At 32.3% G+C, this 15,667-nt stretch overlaps 2 protein-coding genes across 5 annotated transcripts; both read right to left on the bottom strand.

Annotated features, from left to right (window-relative positions):
- Window position 1: 1 nt before the first annotated feature.
- On the bottom strand, window positions 2-7,000 carry LOC111701699 (uncharacterized). The gene is made up of 11 exons (XM_023473100.1): window positions 6,923-7,000; window positions 5,245-5,510; window positions 4,726-4,799; window positions 4,381-4,484; window positions 3,975-4,036; window positions 2,851-3,056; window positions 2,318-2,478; window positions 1,152-1,208; window positions 741-1,092; window positions 600-677; window positions 2-145 (listed from the first exon to the last, which is right to left on the bottom strand). The coding sequence occupies exons 1-11, from the start codon at window positions 6,955-6,957 to the stop codon at window positions 2-4; spliced, it is 1,539 nt and encodes a 512-aa protein (XP_023328868.1). The 5' UTR covers window positions 6,958-7,000.
- Window positions 6,972-15,556, bottom strand: LOC111701703 (zinc transporter ZIP11). 4 transcript variants are annotated; one of them, XM_023473104.1, is made up of 12 exons: window positions 15,468-15,556; window positions 14,959-15,006; window positions 14,340-14,429; window positions 13,526-13,638; window positions 12,724-12,819; window positions 12,169-12,244; window positions 11,706-11,766; window positions 10,821-10,866; window positions 9,772-9,830; window positions 9,447-9,505; window positions 8,291-8,390; window positions 6,972-7,499 (listed from the first exon to the last, which is right to left on the bottom strand). In XM_023473104.1, the coding sequence occupies exons 2-12, from the start codon at window positions 14,987-14,989 to the stop codon at window positions 7,421-7,423; spliced, it is 810 nt and encodes a 269-aa protein (XP_023328872.1). In that variant the 5' UTR covers window positions 14,990-15,006; window positions 15,468-15,556; the 3' UTR covers window positions 6,972-7,420. The 4 variants fall into 4 exon arrangements, with proteins under 4 accessions (XP_023328872.1, XP_023328871.1, XP_023328873.1 ...); XM_023473103.1 differs by lacking the exon at window positions 15,468-15,556 and adding an exon at window positions 15,420-15,439 and having other exon boundaries at window positions 14,959-15,011; XM_023473105.1 differs by lacking the exon at window positions 15,468-15,556 and adding an exon at window positions 15,420-15,438.
- Between the last annotated feature and the right edge of the window lie 111 nt (window positions 15,557-15,667).

Genomic DNA, 15,667 nt, shown 5'->3' with positions numbered 1-15,667 from the left:
ACTATTGAGAATTATCGAAGTCTGGTTTGTTTTTATTCATGTTGAAGTATGAGGTTATCTTGGCCTGCTTAGCGGGGGAGGTTCGGTTTGAATACTTAGCAGTCACCTCTACAGGGACACGGTCACCTCTCAGCGGTATAACCAGCTAGTACATCATAATTTATTTTATAAAACTGGTTTAATATATTTTTATAAATACTTACAAGGAAGTTAAGAGACTTTACTTCATAAAGGGTTCCCAAGACTAATTTTTGTGGGAAAATCGGCCGAGGGAACCAATGGTTTGGTTATTTTTTTCACGAACACTTAATAGTCCCAAGGGACGTAAAGTAACTTTTCTATGCTAGGGAAATAATAGGTTGGTAATGTTGTTCAAAAGGCGGTATTAATTATTTACAACTAATTTAAAGGGAAGTTATGGGAATTTACTTTACCAAGGGTTTCCAAGACCAATTTTGTCTACAAAACATCCAGAGCAGCCGGTTATTTTACATAACTGTGCCAAGGGACGTTAAGTTACCTAACCTGTTGGGGGGAATCATAGGTCGGTAATGTTGGTCAAGGGGCGGTAAATTATATAATTTACAAATGGATCCAACCTTGAGATGTTTACAGTTTACTTTAGTATTCAGATCCAAGGAGAGTTCCAATTCTTCACTATCCTTCACAGCTCTTATCTTAGGAAAACATTATCAAAACTATTCTTAATCCAACAAAATTTTTCATATTCGATTCTTTACCTCAAATGGGCTTTCCGTGCACAAGACTTCTGTTTCCGAGTATCTTATGTTTGAACTTCCGGATCTGTTCCGCACCTGGGGGGGTTGGGGTCGATGAGGAGTGGTGGTTGACATATGAGAATTATTTAGTGGATTTCTGGTATTTGAACCTGGCAGATTTTCGACCGATCTTCCAGTCTGTGGATTATTCGCCTCTTCTTCAGTCACAGCTTGATCTACATTTTCAATAGCACCATTAATGATTTCGTTAAGGATAGGATCATAAGAGCTTGCATCATGAAAGGATAAGTTTAATGAAGATTTATCACTGGATACCATTTCATCTTTTCTCTCTCTCATTAGTTTCTTACACCTGAAATAAACAAATTTATTTTTAAAAACTTCTTTTTGTCTCTAGAAATTGGTGGTCACCTGGTAAGCAAGGAAAGTGATTCAACAGTAGACGACTTTTCCAGGCCTCTCAGAAACCTAGATAAACATCATTTATAAAATTAGGCTTACAGGGCGCTTCACTGTTAACCTTTGCTCTTTTCCAGGCCTCTCAGAAACCTAGATAAACATCATTTATAAAATTAGGCTTACAGGGCGCTTCACTGTTAACCTTTGCTCTTTAAGCCACCATTTTCTTTAAAGGGAGTGTTCGCGAAAAATGAAAGGGGGTATAGACTTAATGCGATAAAAAAGCGCTTTTGATCGCGAATAACCTTACTTCTATCTGTTGCGTCTATTAGGAGAAAATTGTTAAAAACGACTCACACCGAAGAACGTAGTGTCCATACAAATTCAGAAAGATGCAACATTCAACTCGGATCGTAAACAAATCAATTTAGTTCCAAACAAATCATTCAGATATTACAAACAATAGTCATCGATTATTTTTTGACGCATTCGTAAATAGTTGATATTTCATAATATTTTGTATTTTTCATGATCTGAGCGTTACTTTTGGGAACATTTATTCAAGTTCCGAGGATTTTTTATGATGAAGACGACATTTACATTTTTTCCAGGAATGTTCAAAAATCCAGCGCCAGCGAAAATTATTAAATTTTTTTTTTTAAATATTATGAAATACGAATGCGTCGAAAAATAATCGATGACTACTGTTTGTAATATCTGAATGATTTGTTTGGAATTAAATTGATTTGTTTACGATCCGAATTTCAAAAATAATAAATGTCCATTTTCTTTCCGGTGGGCAAAATAAACCTCACCTTCCCTGGGGTCATTTGAGTAGCCACAAAAATTTGGGCCCGATCGGTTCAGCCGTTTTTGATATTTATTGGACACATATAGACAAACAATCCAAAATATATAAGAGGTGAAACTTTATCTTTCATCATTGACCTCTCAGCAAAGATATTTTTAGAATATTTTTTTATAAGAATAAAATTGTGAAATTTATTATTTATATTAGTATTTAAATCTAAATTATCCGACTCCTGAAGTCAGATAAATACTTGTACACAATTCAGGATCAACCAAAAAATAACATCACAAAATTTTTTTCATTTATCTAACACATCGTTGTCGTTGTCGTTGTCGTTGTCGTTGTCAATATTATCATTATCATTTACCTGTTAACAGTTTGACTGCCCAATAAGGAAGGCCCTGACTTATCCATAGAAACATGATCTTGAGGTTCTCCACCACGAAGTATGTCCTCGGAGTTATCTAGTCTATTATCAACTCCAGGATCACTTTCAGGAACAATACTTAATTCCTGAGATTTTCGTTTCTGGAAAATGAATATCAACATCAAATCATCTAATAGAAGAATTCCCTACTAGGGGTGAATAAAAAAGTATTTAGTTAAAGTAAAAAATAGATATGAAAAGGATAATGATCAAGAGAACCGATTTGAAAACCCGATCACCAATCAATTTACAGAATTAAAAATATTAAAATTATGTAAAACAGTAAGGAGAAAAAACGACTTTTTGTTTTAAAGAAAAAAAATAATGCATCTAATAATCATCTTCTTTCTTATCACTCGGTCAATTTTCAATATTTTTTAAAAATAATAAAAAATTGCAATAAAATCGCTGAATTTGTTTAGAACAAGTTGTAAGAAAAATTACGGGAAATTAAATTTCAGAAAATGTCTCACCTCAATAGGACTGATCACCCTTCTGTGTCTGGCAGGAGTAGAATTAGAAACAGGAGGAGCAATCTGTTCTAAATCAGTCCTGATCTTATCTTGCTCCTTAGCTGTTCTTCTCCTTGGTGTCCTGCTGATGTCCAGATTAGAAGTATCTCTGGTTATTTGCAAAACTAAATTCCTCTCTCCTTCTTTAGGGTTGGCATGGCTGGCATCTGATAATTTATCAATCAATAAATGTTGTATCCTTCAAGCTTCTATACGGTTTCTATTTACTCAGGAGTCAGGGCCGGGTATATGTTTCTTAGACTTATTAAATATCATTTCATAAACAATATGTTCAACGCCTATAAATGAACAGAATCATAACGAAAAGTCGCAAAAAGAAGGAACCCGAGAAACGACCCAGTTTTGTTTTTATCCAATAGAAGATAAAACCAGTAAATTCTGAAAACGAGAATTTGCTTAAAAAGTGTACAAAGTGTAGGAAGCGTATACTTTTGTTACTGAAGGAAGCAGTGCTTAGGATCCATTTTATTTGATGCGGATCCGCACTGGAAAAAAATGAATCCAGATCCGGACACAAATCCGGATCCAGGTCATTTATTAAGATTTAATGATTTTTTTTTGAATTTTAACAAAGCGAATTTTAAATTTTTTTTCTTCAATAGTTCAGATTTGGGTTTAGAGATTAAAAAAGTTTTTTGTTGTTCCAGTTTGCTGCAACAGCAGTGCTTCCTACCAGTGCTTAGGATCCGAATCCTAAGCACGGGTAGAAGCATACTTACTGTAGGGTGCGTAATTACCTATAATAAGCGTACTTACCTATTATGCCTGTAGGAAGCGAACTTACCTATTATGCCTGTAGGAAGCGTACTTACCTATTATAACTGTAGGACGCGTACTTACCTATTATAACTGTAGGACGCGTACTTACCTATTATAACTGTAGGACGCGTACTTACCTTTTATAACTGTAGGAAGCGTACTTACCTATTATAACTGTAGGAAGCGTACTTACCTATTATAACTGTAGGAAGCGTACTTTTCTATTATGACTGTAGGAAGCGAACTTACCTATTATAACTTTAGGAAGCGTACTTACCTCTTATAACTGAAGAACGCGTACTTACCTATTATAACTGTAGGAAGTTCTAAAAAGTGCATATCTCGATGTTGGGCCAATTCATCATGACTAAAACATGAACAAAACGCTAGACTCGAACATTTTTTATGTTTCCATATGAAATGTCATGTAAGATTGGGGCTTACAGTTAGTAATAATAAGTTGACTAGTTTTTTTCAAATGTTTCATAGATTCTGAGAACTTTTACAAAATTAAAAATTGTTTTTATAAACGTGTTTGCTTTTCTTGCCCCATGCCAAATAATTTCTCTTAGAATAAAAATATTGCAAAATAATAAAAAAAACTTTAAAAGAAAACAGTTTTTAAATGTTGGAAGTTTAATGAAAAGTTTACGAACCACAACGATTAACAACCCTCTAGAGTATCCATTGTACTGCAGAATTTTATCCTACCTGTACTGTACATAATGATAGATAGATCTACAACTACAAAGGATACCCTGTGGACAAGGCGTAGCACCGGCACGGGATATCTCGACACATGAAGAAATGTGAACCTGAACATAAGATTCTGTAAAACTAAACAAAAAACTGCAGTGTTATATAATTTTAAGAACTACCGACTGCACTCCCTGTGTAATTTTGATGATGTGTGGTGGGGGGGGGGGATAAAAATTATACATCAGGCAAGTTTTTTTCATCCGTCTTAATACTTTATATCCAAAAATGTATTTATTTTCCCTTAAAAATTTAGCTGATTTTTGAAAATGTTGAATGATATTCAATTTTGAAAAGTACCTCAGAACCCATTTCTGGTGCTAACAGATCAAGTGGAAGCTGGCATATAGGACACACTTTTAATCCTACTCCACCTAACAGAAATTAATATAAATCAAGGAACTGTAAGCGTACTTTCAAGTGACCCTTCATGCAAAGATGACAATGCCCAATTCACAACGATACCATCGCACCTTTGTCTGATCAAGCATGGATTAATTAACAATGTTTATAATTTTGATTATTTTAATTGTGGTTTCTCTACTGAAGCGACTTGCGTCTTTCTACTTCAGGAAGCTAATCGGAATGATCAAAATTAAACAAGTTTAAACATAGACAAACGACGATATCTTCCACATTATTGATATGAAGGATTACAATGGTACCATCGTGAACCGGGCATTGCATGAAGGGTCACTTGAAATTATGCTTACAGTTAAGTCCTCTTAAACTATTCCTTGATAATTACTTTGTATGTAAAATAAATACAAATTCAGCATTACTCGTATTTATTATGGTATTTAAGTGCGTTTAAAATACCTTTTGTATTGGAACTGACTGGTTTAGTTTTCTTGTTTGTAAATAAGTCCATAGATAGTTGTTTAGTTGGAGTTCGAGGATTAGTAACAGGTTTTATGGGTGATGTCTGGGTTAGCCTGCTTTGAGAGGTGAAGTTGTTCTTCTGGAGAACCGGCGTTTTTTTAGCGGATTTCTTGGGATTTGGATTTTTTTTCTGTGTTGGTTTTGAGTTTCGTGGAATTACTGAACTCTTTGATTTGATTTTCTTCCGTTTCAAAGGAACATAACTAAAAAAGAGTACATACAAATCAAGCATCATTTTTAGGACTTAAACAAGGCAGTATTCTTGGATGGATGAACATTAGAGATTTGTTAACCTTTCTATAAGGCAAAATTGATCAATTAGAGAAAGATTGATAATTGATTAAGAGATTTAAAGTATCGAGAAAGTATACGAGAAATATTAATCAAACAGAAATGAATTAGTAAACAATGAATGAAAATGGAAATGGATTGGTAAGTAATGAATGGAAATGGATTGGTAAGTAATAAATCAAGGAATATGGATTGAAAAGTAATTAATCTAAGTAAATTGGAAAAGTAAGTATTGAATGGAAAAGGAAATGAATTGGTAAGAAATGAATGAGAAGATAAATGGATTGGTAAGAAATTAATCAAAGTAAAATGGATTAGTAAGTAATGAATGAAAAAGGAAATGAATTGCTAAGTAATAAATAAAAGGGGAAATGAATTGGTAAGTAATTAATCTAGGAAAATGTATTGTACAGTAATGAATCAAAGTAAAATGGATTAGTAAGAAATGATGAAAATGGATTGGTAAGTAATGAATGAAATGTGAAATGAATTTTTAAGTAACTAATCAAAGAAAATGGATTGAAAAGTAATAAATTTAAGTGAAATTAATAAATAAGTAATGTAATGAATAAAAAGGGAAATGGATTGGTAAGTAATGAATGAAAAGTGAAAAGTTTGGTAAGTAATAAATGAAAAGTAAAATGGGTTGGTACGTAATAAATCAAGGAATATGGATTGAACAGTAATAAATTTAATTGATATGAATTAATAAGTACTGTAATGAATGAAAAGGGAAAATGGTTGGTAAGTAATAAATCAAAGTAAAATGGGTTAGTATGAATGAAAGGGGAAATGGATTGGTTAGTACAAAATCAAAGGGAAATAGATTGTAAGTAATGAATGAAAAGGAAAACGGATTGGTAAGTACTGAATGAAAAGGAAATTGATTGGTAATTAATGAATGATAAGGGAAATGGATTGGTAAGTAATGAATGAACGGGGAAATTAATTGTTTAGTACAAAATCAAAGGGAAATAGATTGTAAGTAATGAATGAAAAGGAAATTGATTGGTAAGTAATGAATGAAAGGGAAATGAATTGATAAGTAATGAATGAAAAAGGCAATGAATTGGTAATTAATGAATGAAAAGGGAAATGTATTGGTAAGTAATGAATGAAAAGGGAAATGAATATAAAATACACATGATAAGAATAAACAATTTTGAAAACATCTGTTTTTCTAATACTATTCGAAATTTTGAGTCTGACAAAATACATGCCAAAAACGAACCAGAACAATAAACAACACTCATTCCACTCAAAGTTCATAAGAAAAGTATATCTATCAGAAAGTGCTTGAAAAATGTTTACTGACTAGTAATACCTGAAAGGATCCTCAAAATCGTTGCTGTCATCCATTTTCTAGTTGCGCATTTTTCTGAAATTTACTTTTATCTTAATATTTTGATTAGTTAAGTTCCGAAAAAGTACATTACAAAATTTAACAATTATAAATGCTTTTAAATCATACAAACATTTAGCAGGCAGTTTTGGACCTAAATCACATTGTAAGTATTTAAGATTTCATTGATTATGTATTTTACAGGAGTTTCATATTTTCTTTCCCCTTCTGGGGTTTTTATATTTATAAGGAAACATACCCTGAAGAAGTGACTTTGGGTAACATATACCCACTGTGCAATGTGGAGGTAAAGAAGATGCGCGAGTAAAAAATGATTACGTATTTGTGACAAGGTAGTTCAGTTTATAAACAATAAACATGTATCACAGTATTTTCACACAATGCCCTCAAGTGTAAGAAAACAGATATATAATAGATTTTACCCAAATCAAATAACAAAAATAACAACATGGATTCGTTTTATCCAAGCGCGACATCTAGCGACATCATTATTATGAATCCAGCCATCACACCCCAGCTGGCAGCTTTACCGTTACCCCTACAAAATATATGTTAATAAAGTATATCACAAAAAATTGCTGCATGGAGGCCAGTAAATTTTGCGTCAAAAACGTATTAAATTCACCACCCTCCATTTATGGGTCACCCTGCAAAATTTTGGCAATTTAAAACCAATCGGGAAACAGCTGATTAAAGAATCAACAAGAAAAACAAATATCTTATGTCTGATTTGTGTAAAAGGTAACTTGCCTAATTCTTTGATAAATAAATCTTTAAGGAATCTTTGTTTTTATGCAATAATTTTCTAAAATCAAAAAAGCAAATGTAACTATGGTAAGTCTAAACACAATATTCTATGCATATTTTTTTCAGTAAGGACCCTAAAAGGCGGATGGAAATACGTAAAAAGTGAAATATTAAGAATTTTTAATTATGCAATAAATATATGCAATATTTGTTCATATACATTAATTGTATAAAAATAATGAAAAATGTAATGAAAGGGATTGCAGACGTAATTTTAAGTGACGATTCTCAACAAATACCAACTACGTGCATATTAAGATTAGCAACTACTTACTGAGACTGTGCCTCTGGTATGATATAATCTACAACTACAAAATCAAAGGGAAATAGATTGTAAGTAATGAATGAAAAGGAAATTGATTGGTAAGTAATGAATGAAAGGGAAATGAATTGATAANTATAATCTACAACTACGTAAACCATGAATATTAAGATTAGCAACTACTTACTGAGACTGTGCCTCTGGTATGATATAATCTACAACTACGTAAACCATGAATATTAAGATTAGCAACTACTTACTGAGACTGTGCCTCTGGTATGATATCATCTACGACTACGTAAACCATGGCTCCAGCTGCAAACGACAAGGCGTAGGGGAGTAAAGGAACTATCACAGTCACTAGAAGAGACACAAATCAAATCAAAATCTAGTCAGTATAATGCAAAGGAAGATTTAACAATTGTTAACAAGTGATAATGCAGTTTGTGGGAGGAATGAAAACAAACTTAGTGCTACTCGAGGGAGGGAGCCCCTGAACGCCATGAGCCTCCGCTATGCAGATACGCATAAATGACCATGCCCAATATATCAAAATGTACCTGTGTTTAATTTTTACACATTTTTCGATATATAGACATAAGCGGTTTCTCAAAAATGAGAAGTATTAATCAATCATCATAATTAGTGCCTAATTATGACTTATAAACTTGTATATAAAACTTTATACATTTTTTACATGAAAAGAAAGATATTTAGAGAAATAAATCAAATTTCATTTCATTTTATCTTTTTTAATCTTTAATTTAAGCGATACCTATTTTTGTAGTTCAAATAAAATTTAGAAAATTTGTATAATTTATTTTAATCTTAACATTTTTTAAAAAAAGTATTGCTTGAATCAAAGAAACTAAGTTTACTCCAGAAATATTTCTCCAAATATCTTTTTTTCTGCGATAAAAAAAGATGCGGGCCATGGGGGCTTTTGGTGTATATTTTTTGGAATCTACATACGTTTAATCTTTTGTGCAGCTCCAAAAGTTGAATTCTAAGTTTATGCATATATGAATATAACTAACCAAGTACTGGTCTTAAGGTTAAGAATATATGAATATAACTAACCAAGTACTGGTCTTAAAGTTAAATTCCAAGGTTAAGAATATATGAATATAACTAACCAAGTACTGGTCTTAAAGTTAAATTCCAAGGTTAAGAATATATGACTATAACTAACCAAGTACTGGTCTTAAAGTTAAATTTCAAGGTTAAGAATATATGAATATAAATAACCAAGTACTGGTCTTAAAGTTAAATTCCAAGGTTATGAATATATGAATTTAACTAACCAAGCACTGGTCTTAAAGTAGAATTCCAAGGTTATGAATATATAAATATAACTAACCAAGTACTGGTCTTAAAGTTAAATTCTAAGGTTATGAATATAGGAATATAACTAACCAAGTGCAGCTCCTAAAACTCCAGCTACAGGTTCTACTAATCCTGAGAGTTGACCATACCTTGTAGAAAATATATTTGTTATGGCTTTCTGCTTTCAACTTTTTAATATAATGATTTGATTGCAGTTTCAAGGAAGGGGGGTGCACCTGGAAGTTAGAACCCCTTATAGTGAAGAAAACATAATTAGTTTTTAGCAATGAGTTTTTTGAATAATTGTCCATTTTTTATTTTCTTAAAATCAAAAAATATTATCATTTATTTTCTGGCCTTATTATAAAATGATAAATTCATGAGTAAAATCAATATAAAATAATATTTTTTTTACCATATTGCTCTGGCATTAGAGAAACCAGCCGCCTTGAGAGGTAAAGAAACTGATAAGCCCTGAAAGAACAATTATTTCAAAGTTAGCTTTTTAATTGGAATTTTCAAAGAAATATCTTTTACTGATGAAAAAAATAATATACCTAGTTTACAAATCCCGAATTGGTATTAAAAAAAGAAAACTAATTTATAACTATTAATTAATACTTAACCGGGAGATTAAGGGAGGTACGCTCGTGAGGTTTAGAACCCCAAAAAGGTCTTGGAGGCCCTCGGCTAAGTGGTTTTCCCCTCAATTTAATTATCCTCATGAAAACTCCCGGTTAAGTAGTAATTTATCGTTTAATCTCCTGTTCAACGAAATAACCAACCGTGGGGGATAAAATAATAATGAAATCAATAAAACTATCAATTATGATTTTAATTCTCTTATTTCTTACTAATGCATATGGAAGAATATTTAATTGCTTGATCTTGATCTTGAATTAAATCTGTATGGATCACAGAGGGAGGATAAGTAATTATCCTCCCTGTAAAGAGGGAGGATAAGTAATTATCCTCCCTGGAATTAAAAAAGGAGGGAATTTAAGGTTGGTTATTTCGTTGAACAGGAGATTAAAGGAATTATCGAGGTGATTTTAAGTGAAAACTTTAGAATGGGATATCTTTAAACGCTATCGGTTAATTAATCTGGAGATTATAATAACATGAAGAGAACAAGCATATTTAAAATCGAGTTTAAGAAAAAAAGTGGATCAAGCTTTAATCGACGATAATCAAAAGTTCCCAGCTCTTCCAGTTTACGAGTGGCGTAACCGATTCTTAACGGTACCCTTTGAACCTTTGTCTCAGATGAAGTGTTGAAATTATAAATTGTGACTGTGAGTTGTCTTGAGAGAAACCTTAACAGAATTAAACACTTATCTTGACCACACAAAGGTATATAGTGTACCGTTGTGAATCGGACATGGCAGTCAATGAAGGGAGGGCCATTGTAAACTTTGTCCCTTTAGAAAAAAGTTGTTATTTCAAAATAAAATAATTGTTTTCCTCAGGGAAGTTTTGGATTCCAATTCCAATAGCAAGGTTTCGGGCACTGAAATATTCATTATATAAATAAATTTATTATTTTAAAAGGACGAGAAGTACACTATGCAGTATACAGTGTTCAGTGTACACCAGAATACAACTTATATATTGATCATATATATGTATTTATAATGATAGAGAAGTACGTACAATGAACCAGAATATATCTGAAATATTCAACATAAAAATATCTTTATAATGGTAGAGAAGTACAATGTACACTGTACACCAGAATACAACTTATATATTGATCATATATATGTATTTATAATGATAGAGAAGTACGTACAATGTACCAGAATATATCTGAAATATTCAACATAAAAATATCTTTATAATGGTAGAGAAGTACAATGAACAGTGTACAGTGTATACCAAAATATAGTTGAAAATAAAAATATCTTTATAATGGTAATGAATAAACTGTACGGGTCGACTTTTGTAGGAAAAAAATTATTTCCAGGCAAAGATGGGATCCTAAGTTAGTCTATTATACCTCTAAATTTTAATGAGAAAGGTTTAAAGGTTCCTGACGTGAATTGATCATGTAACTATTTAATAAAAGGTTTAAAGGTTCCTGGCGTGTATTGAGCATATAACTATTATTTAATAAAAGGTTTAAAGGTTCCTGGCGTGTATTGAACATATACCTATTTAATAAAAGGTTTAAAGGTTTCTGGCGTGTATTGAGCATATACCTATTTAATAAAAGGTTTAAAGGTTCCTGGCGTAAATTGAGCATATAACTATTTTAAAAAAGGTCATTTCTATTAAGTCGACAGTCCCATTAAGCAAAACAAAAAATGTATAGACATAAAAATATGAATGCTGGCCGAGGTTAAATACCTTTCAAAAGTTGCAGATTTAGTTCGGCCGATTGCTCCAAACCCAACCCCCACAGCCAGACCTTAGATAATTCAAATATTTACAGAAGCTATGTCAGAACTTTCGTGTTGTAAATCTCCGCTTCAATATCCGGTAGTGGTCATATCTAGTAATATCCTCAAATTCAAGTGTCCACATAGGATATCGAAATCAAGCGCCAAACAGAATATGACAAACACTATGTTGAGTGTGTGAACATTTCAATTTATTTGGTTTAACTAATTCACATTTTCCCACGGACAAGCTTGCAAAGAATAATTTACTTTTTGACATTAAAAGGCAAGTAAAAGTAACATTAAAAAAAAATATCAAAAAACTATTATTAAAAATTGTATAAGAATTATGCAATATGATGATGTAAAGAATAATAACCCATTTATTTTGACCATTTTAAAATCATTTATCGGTCAGTTTGNCAACAAACCTTCTGGTATATTATGCACTGTAATGGCGACTATAAGAAGTAAAATTCTTCTCCACTGAGCTGGATTTATGTTCTCCTGAACAAATTAAGTCGTTAATTAAAAAGACTGACGACGACATTTTAAGTGACCTTTCATTTAGAGAATAAAATGTCCGATTCACTTTAAGGTAACTTTTAAACTTTTAAAGTAAAAATGAGAACGTTATCTTTGTGTTTCTAACTTAACACGTATTTAATTCAGACAGTTTTCCTCCATTGTTTCCGTGGCATAAATTCGCAAATAACTAATAGAGAAACCACAATCGAAAAAAAAAAAAATCCGGGGAAAAAAACTATCTCCTTTATCCTATATAAAACAAAAGTTTAAAGAGTACTATTGTGGTTGTGAATTGGATGTGCCCTTTAAAAAAGAGAGTCACTTGAAATTATGTTTCTAAGTATTGTTGTTTTGGTAAAAAAATGCAGGCTACTAATAATTCTCCCTTATAATCTCCCAAATTCATAAAGTTGAATTAAAAGATTTAAAATAATTTTATTTAGATTTTAAACTTATACCTCAGCATTATCTTCCTCCCTCCAGCCCTCCTCATTATCCTGAGATCCTTTTCTTTTGATCCTTTTCCTTACTCCCCCTTCTCCTTCATAATATACCTAGATGAAATTATATAATTAATTACTCCACCCTATCCTTTATAATATACCTAGATAAAATCATATAATTAATTACTACACCCTCTCCTTCATAATATACCTAGATGAAATCATATAATTAATTACTACACCCTCTCTTCATAATATAACTAGATGGAATCATATAATTAATTACTCCACCCTCTCCTTCATAATATACCTAGATTAAATCATATAATTAATTACTACACCCTCTCCTTCATAATATACCTAGATGAAATCATATAATTAATTACTCCACCCTCTCCTTCATAATATAACTAGATGGAATCATATAATTAATTACTCCACCCTCTCCTTCATAATATACCTAGATTAAATCATATAATTAATTACTCCACCCTCTCCTTCATAATATACCTAGATGGCATCATACAATTAATTACTCCACCCTCTCCTTCATAATATACCTAGATAAAATCATATAATTAATTACTCCACTCTCTCCTTCATAATATACCTAGATGAAATCATATAATTAATTACTCCACCCTCTCCTTCATAATATACCTGGACAAAATCATATAATTAATTACTTCACATTCTCCTTTTAATATACCTAGATAAAAAAATAACGATCTGTAGCCGCTCTAAAGATTATTACGTACAAGGGTGCTAGTGTACAGCTTATAAACTGTACAGTGTACAACATATTAAGTTTGCCCACCTGATTAGAATTATATATATCTCCCTTGCTCTCATCCTTCTTCAGTAGATCTACAGGACTTGATACTCCCAGTACATCCATTAATATATCAGCTCCGTACACAAACACACCTCCTGAACAGTGTACACTGTACAGTATGATAGGCCAAGTACATTCATTAATATATCAGCTCCGTATACAAACACACCCCTGGCAGTGTACAGTATGATATTCCCTGTACATCAATTTATATATGAGTTCCGTACACAAACACATACATTGAACAGTGTACAGTTTGATACTCCCAGAGCCCAAAACTTAAGACAGGGTATCGTTATGAAAACCAGCTTTAAAACCCGGGTTTAACGTATGGGGTTAGACAGTTTTGTGTATATCGATATTTTTGTTATAAAATAATATGTTATTTAGTTTCTTCATATTCTCCATTTTTTTCCGAATCTCTTAAATCAAAATCTACACAAATATTAAGACCCCAAAAAGGAAGCTCGGGAGTTTCGTTCAACGATACTCTTTTAAATTTCGGTTTGAACATGTTTAAACAGTTGTGCACAGGTTTGGACACGTTTGAATGGGTTTGAACCAGTTTGATCTGAAATGACTGGTTTGGACTGGCTTAGACTGGTTTAAACTGGTTTGGACTAGTTAGGACTGGTTTGGATTGGTTTGGATTGGTTTGAACTGGTTTAGACTGGTGTGGACTGGTTTAGTCTGGTTTGGACTGGTTTGAACTGTTTGGAATGGTTTAGACTGGTTAAAAACGTTTTAATTAAGTTAGAACCAGTTTGATCTATTTTGGACTTGTTTAAACAAGTACCTAGAAAAAAACCTATGGATACAGGAACAAAAGCCCACTCTCCCTCAGCTCCGTAGGTTTCCAAGCCTCCAGCCATCTCAAGAGCAGGTTCTACAATTCATATAATAGTCAGGATAAGCCTTCAATTTTATCATTATTACAATAAAGTATCGAGAAATGTAATCTGTAATGGACTCCGTCGTAAACCCCCCACCCAGGTGCACTGAGCAGTGTGCATTGAGGGCCCCAAGGGGCAATAATCAATGCCATTAATTAAAGATCTCAGCAAAACAAGAATATTTTTGACAAAAACAACAGGTGTTGGTTGGTTATAATATTCACCTAAAATACATAGTAATGCATTGCATTAGAATATCCTAAATTTTTGTTATCAGAAAGAAATCAAATTGTAAAAGGGTATCGGAAAAAAACTGATACGATACATTTGAAGAGGTGTATTCAGGGGGGGGGGGCTATGAGGGCTCAGCCCCCCCTGGACCAAAGAAATCTATGAATTTCAGGGAGATTTCAGGCCCCAACGGGTGCTGAACCCCCCCCCCTGTAATGAAAAAAGTTTAAGCCCCCCCTTGGAAGGATTCCTGAATACGCCCCTGTAATGAAATCATAATAAAATATTCACCGAGAAGTGACCAGTAACTAGCGGCTAACATCACTCCACCAGCAAACCCTAAACTGAAAAAAAAATTGAAACTCACTGACCACTGACCAGCTTGCTGATGGTTTGAATAAAAGGTATAACGAAGAAAAGAGTGGTAATGTAATATAAAAACACTGATCAACTATCATATTTTTAAATTCTTCTTACTTTTTACAAAAGAGTGCTATCTATCTATTGACCTGATATCAGGCAGTATGTTTCAATATGTATTCTATGGTTAAAGTGTATTCTATCTATTGACCTGATATCAAGAAGTATGTTTCAATATGTATTCTATGGTTAAATTCTATCTATTGACCTGATATCAAGAAGTATGTTTCAATATGTATTCTATGGTTAAAATGTATTCTATCTATTGACCTGATATCAAGAAGTATGTTTCAATATGTATTCTATGGTTAAAGTGTATTCTATCTATTGACCTGATATCAAGAAGTATTCTATGGTTAAAGTATATTCTATCTAGTGACCTGATATCAAGAAGTATTCTATGGTTTCCTCGGATAAATATAGCTGTTGCAGCCCCAGCAGCAGTTAACCCCCAGGTCAGTAGAGTTCCCAACAGGGCCTAGTCAAATATACATAACAATATTTAAAATAATTGTCAAGAAAAGAACTTCACAAACAAAAACCAGAAATATTAGATTTTACACTTTAGGTTGGATTTACT

This window comes from Eurytemora carolleeae, unplaced genomic scaffold (genome assembly GCF_000591075.1).
Source record: "Eurytemora carolleeae unplaced genomic scaffold, Eaff_2.0 scaffold387, whole genome shotgun sequence".
Classification (NCBI taxonomy): domain Eukaryota; kingdom Metazoa; phylum Arthropoda; class Copepoda; order Calanoida; family Temoridae; genus Eurytemora; species Eurytemora carolleeae.
The sequence above is the reverse complement of the archived record's forward strand: the minus strand, read 5'-3'. Positions and strand labels throughout refer to the sequence as shown.

Excerpts from the sequence above, each read along its gene's own strand:
- LOC111701699 (XM_023473100.1), bottom strand. The coding sequence starts at position 6,957 with ATGGATGACAGCAACGATTTTGAGGATCCTTTCAG. Across the intron at positions 4,800-5,244 it reads AGTCAGTTCCAATACAAAAG|GTGGAGTAGGATTAAAAGTG; the intron begins GTATTTTAAACG and ends AATTTCTGTTAG. Across the intron at positions 2,479-2,850 it reads GGGTGATCAGTCCTATTGAG|AAACGAAAATCTCAGGAATT; the intron begins GTGAGACATTTT and ends TTCATTTTCCAG.
- LOC111701703 (XM_023473104.1), bottom strand. The coding sequence starts at position 14,989 with ATGTTAGCCGCTAGTTACTGGTCACTTCTCG. Across the intron at positions 10,867-11,705 it reads AAATCTGCAACTTTTGAAAG|TGCCCGAAACCTTGCTATTG; the intron begins GTATTTAACCTC and ends TGAATATTTCAG. Across the intron at positions 8,391-9,446 it reads AGTTTTAGGAGCTGCACTTG|TGACTGTGATAGTTCCTTTA; the intron begins GTTAGTTATATT and ends TGTCTCTTCTAG.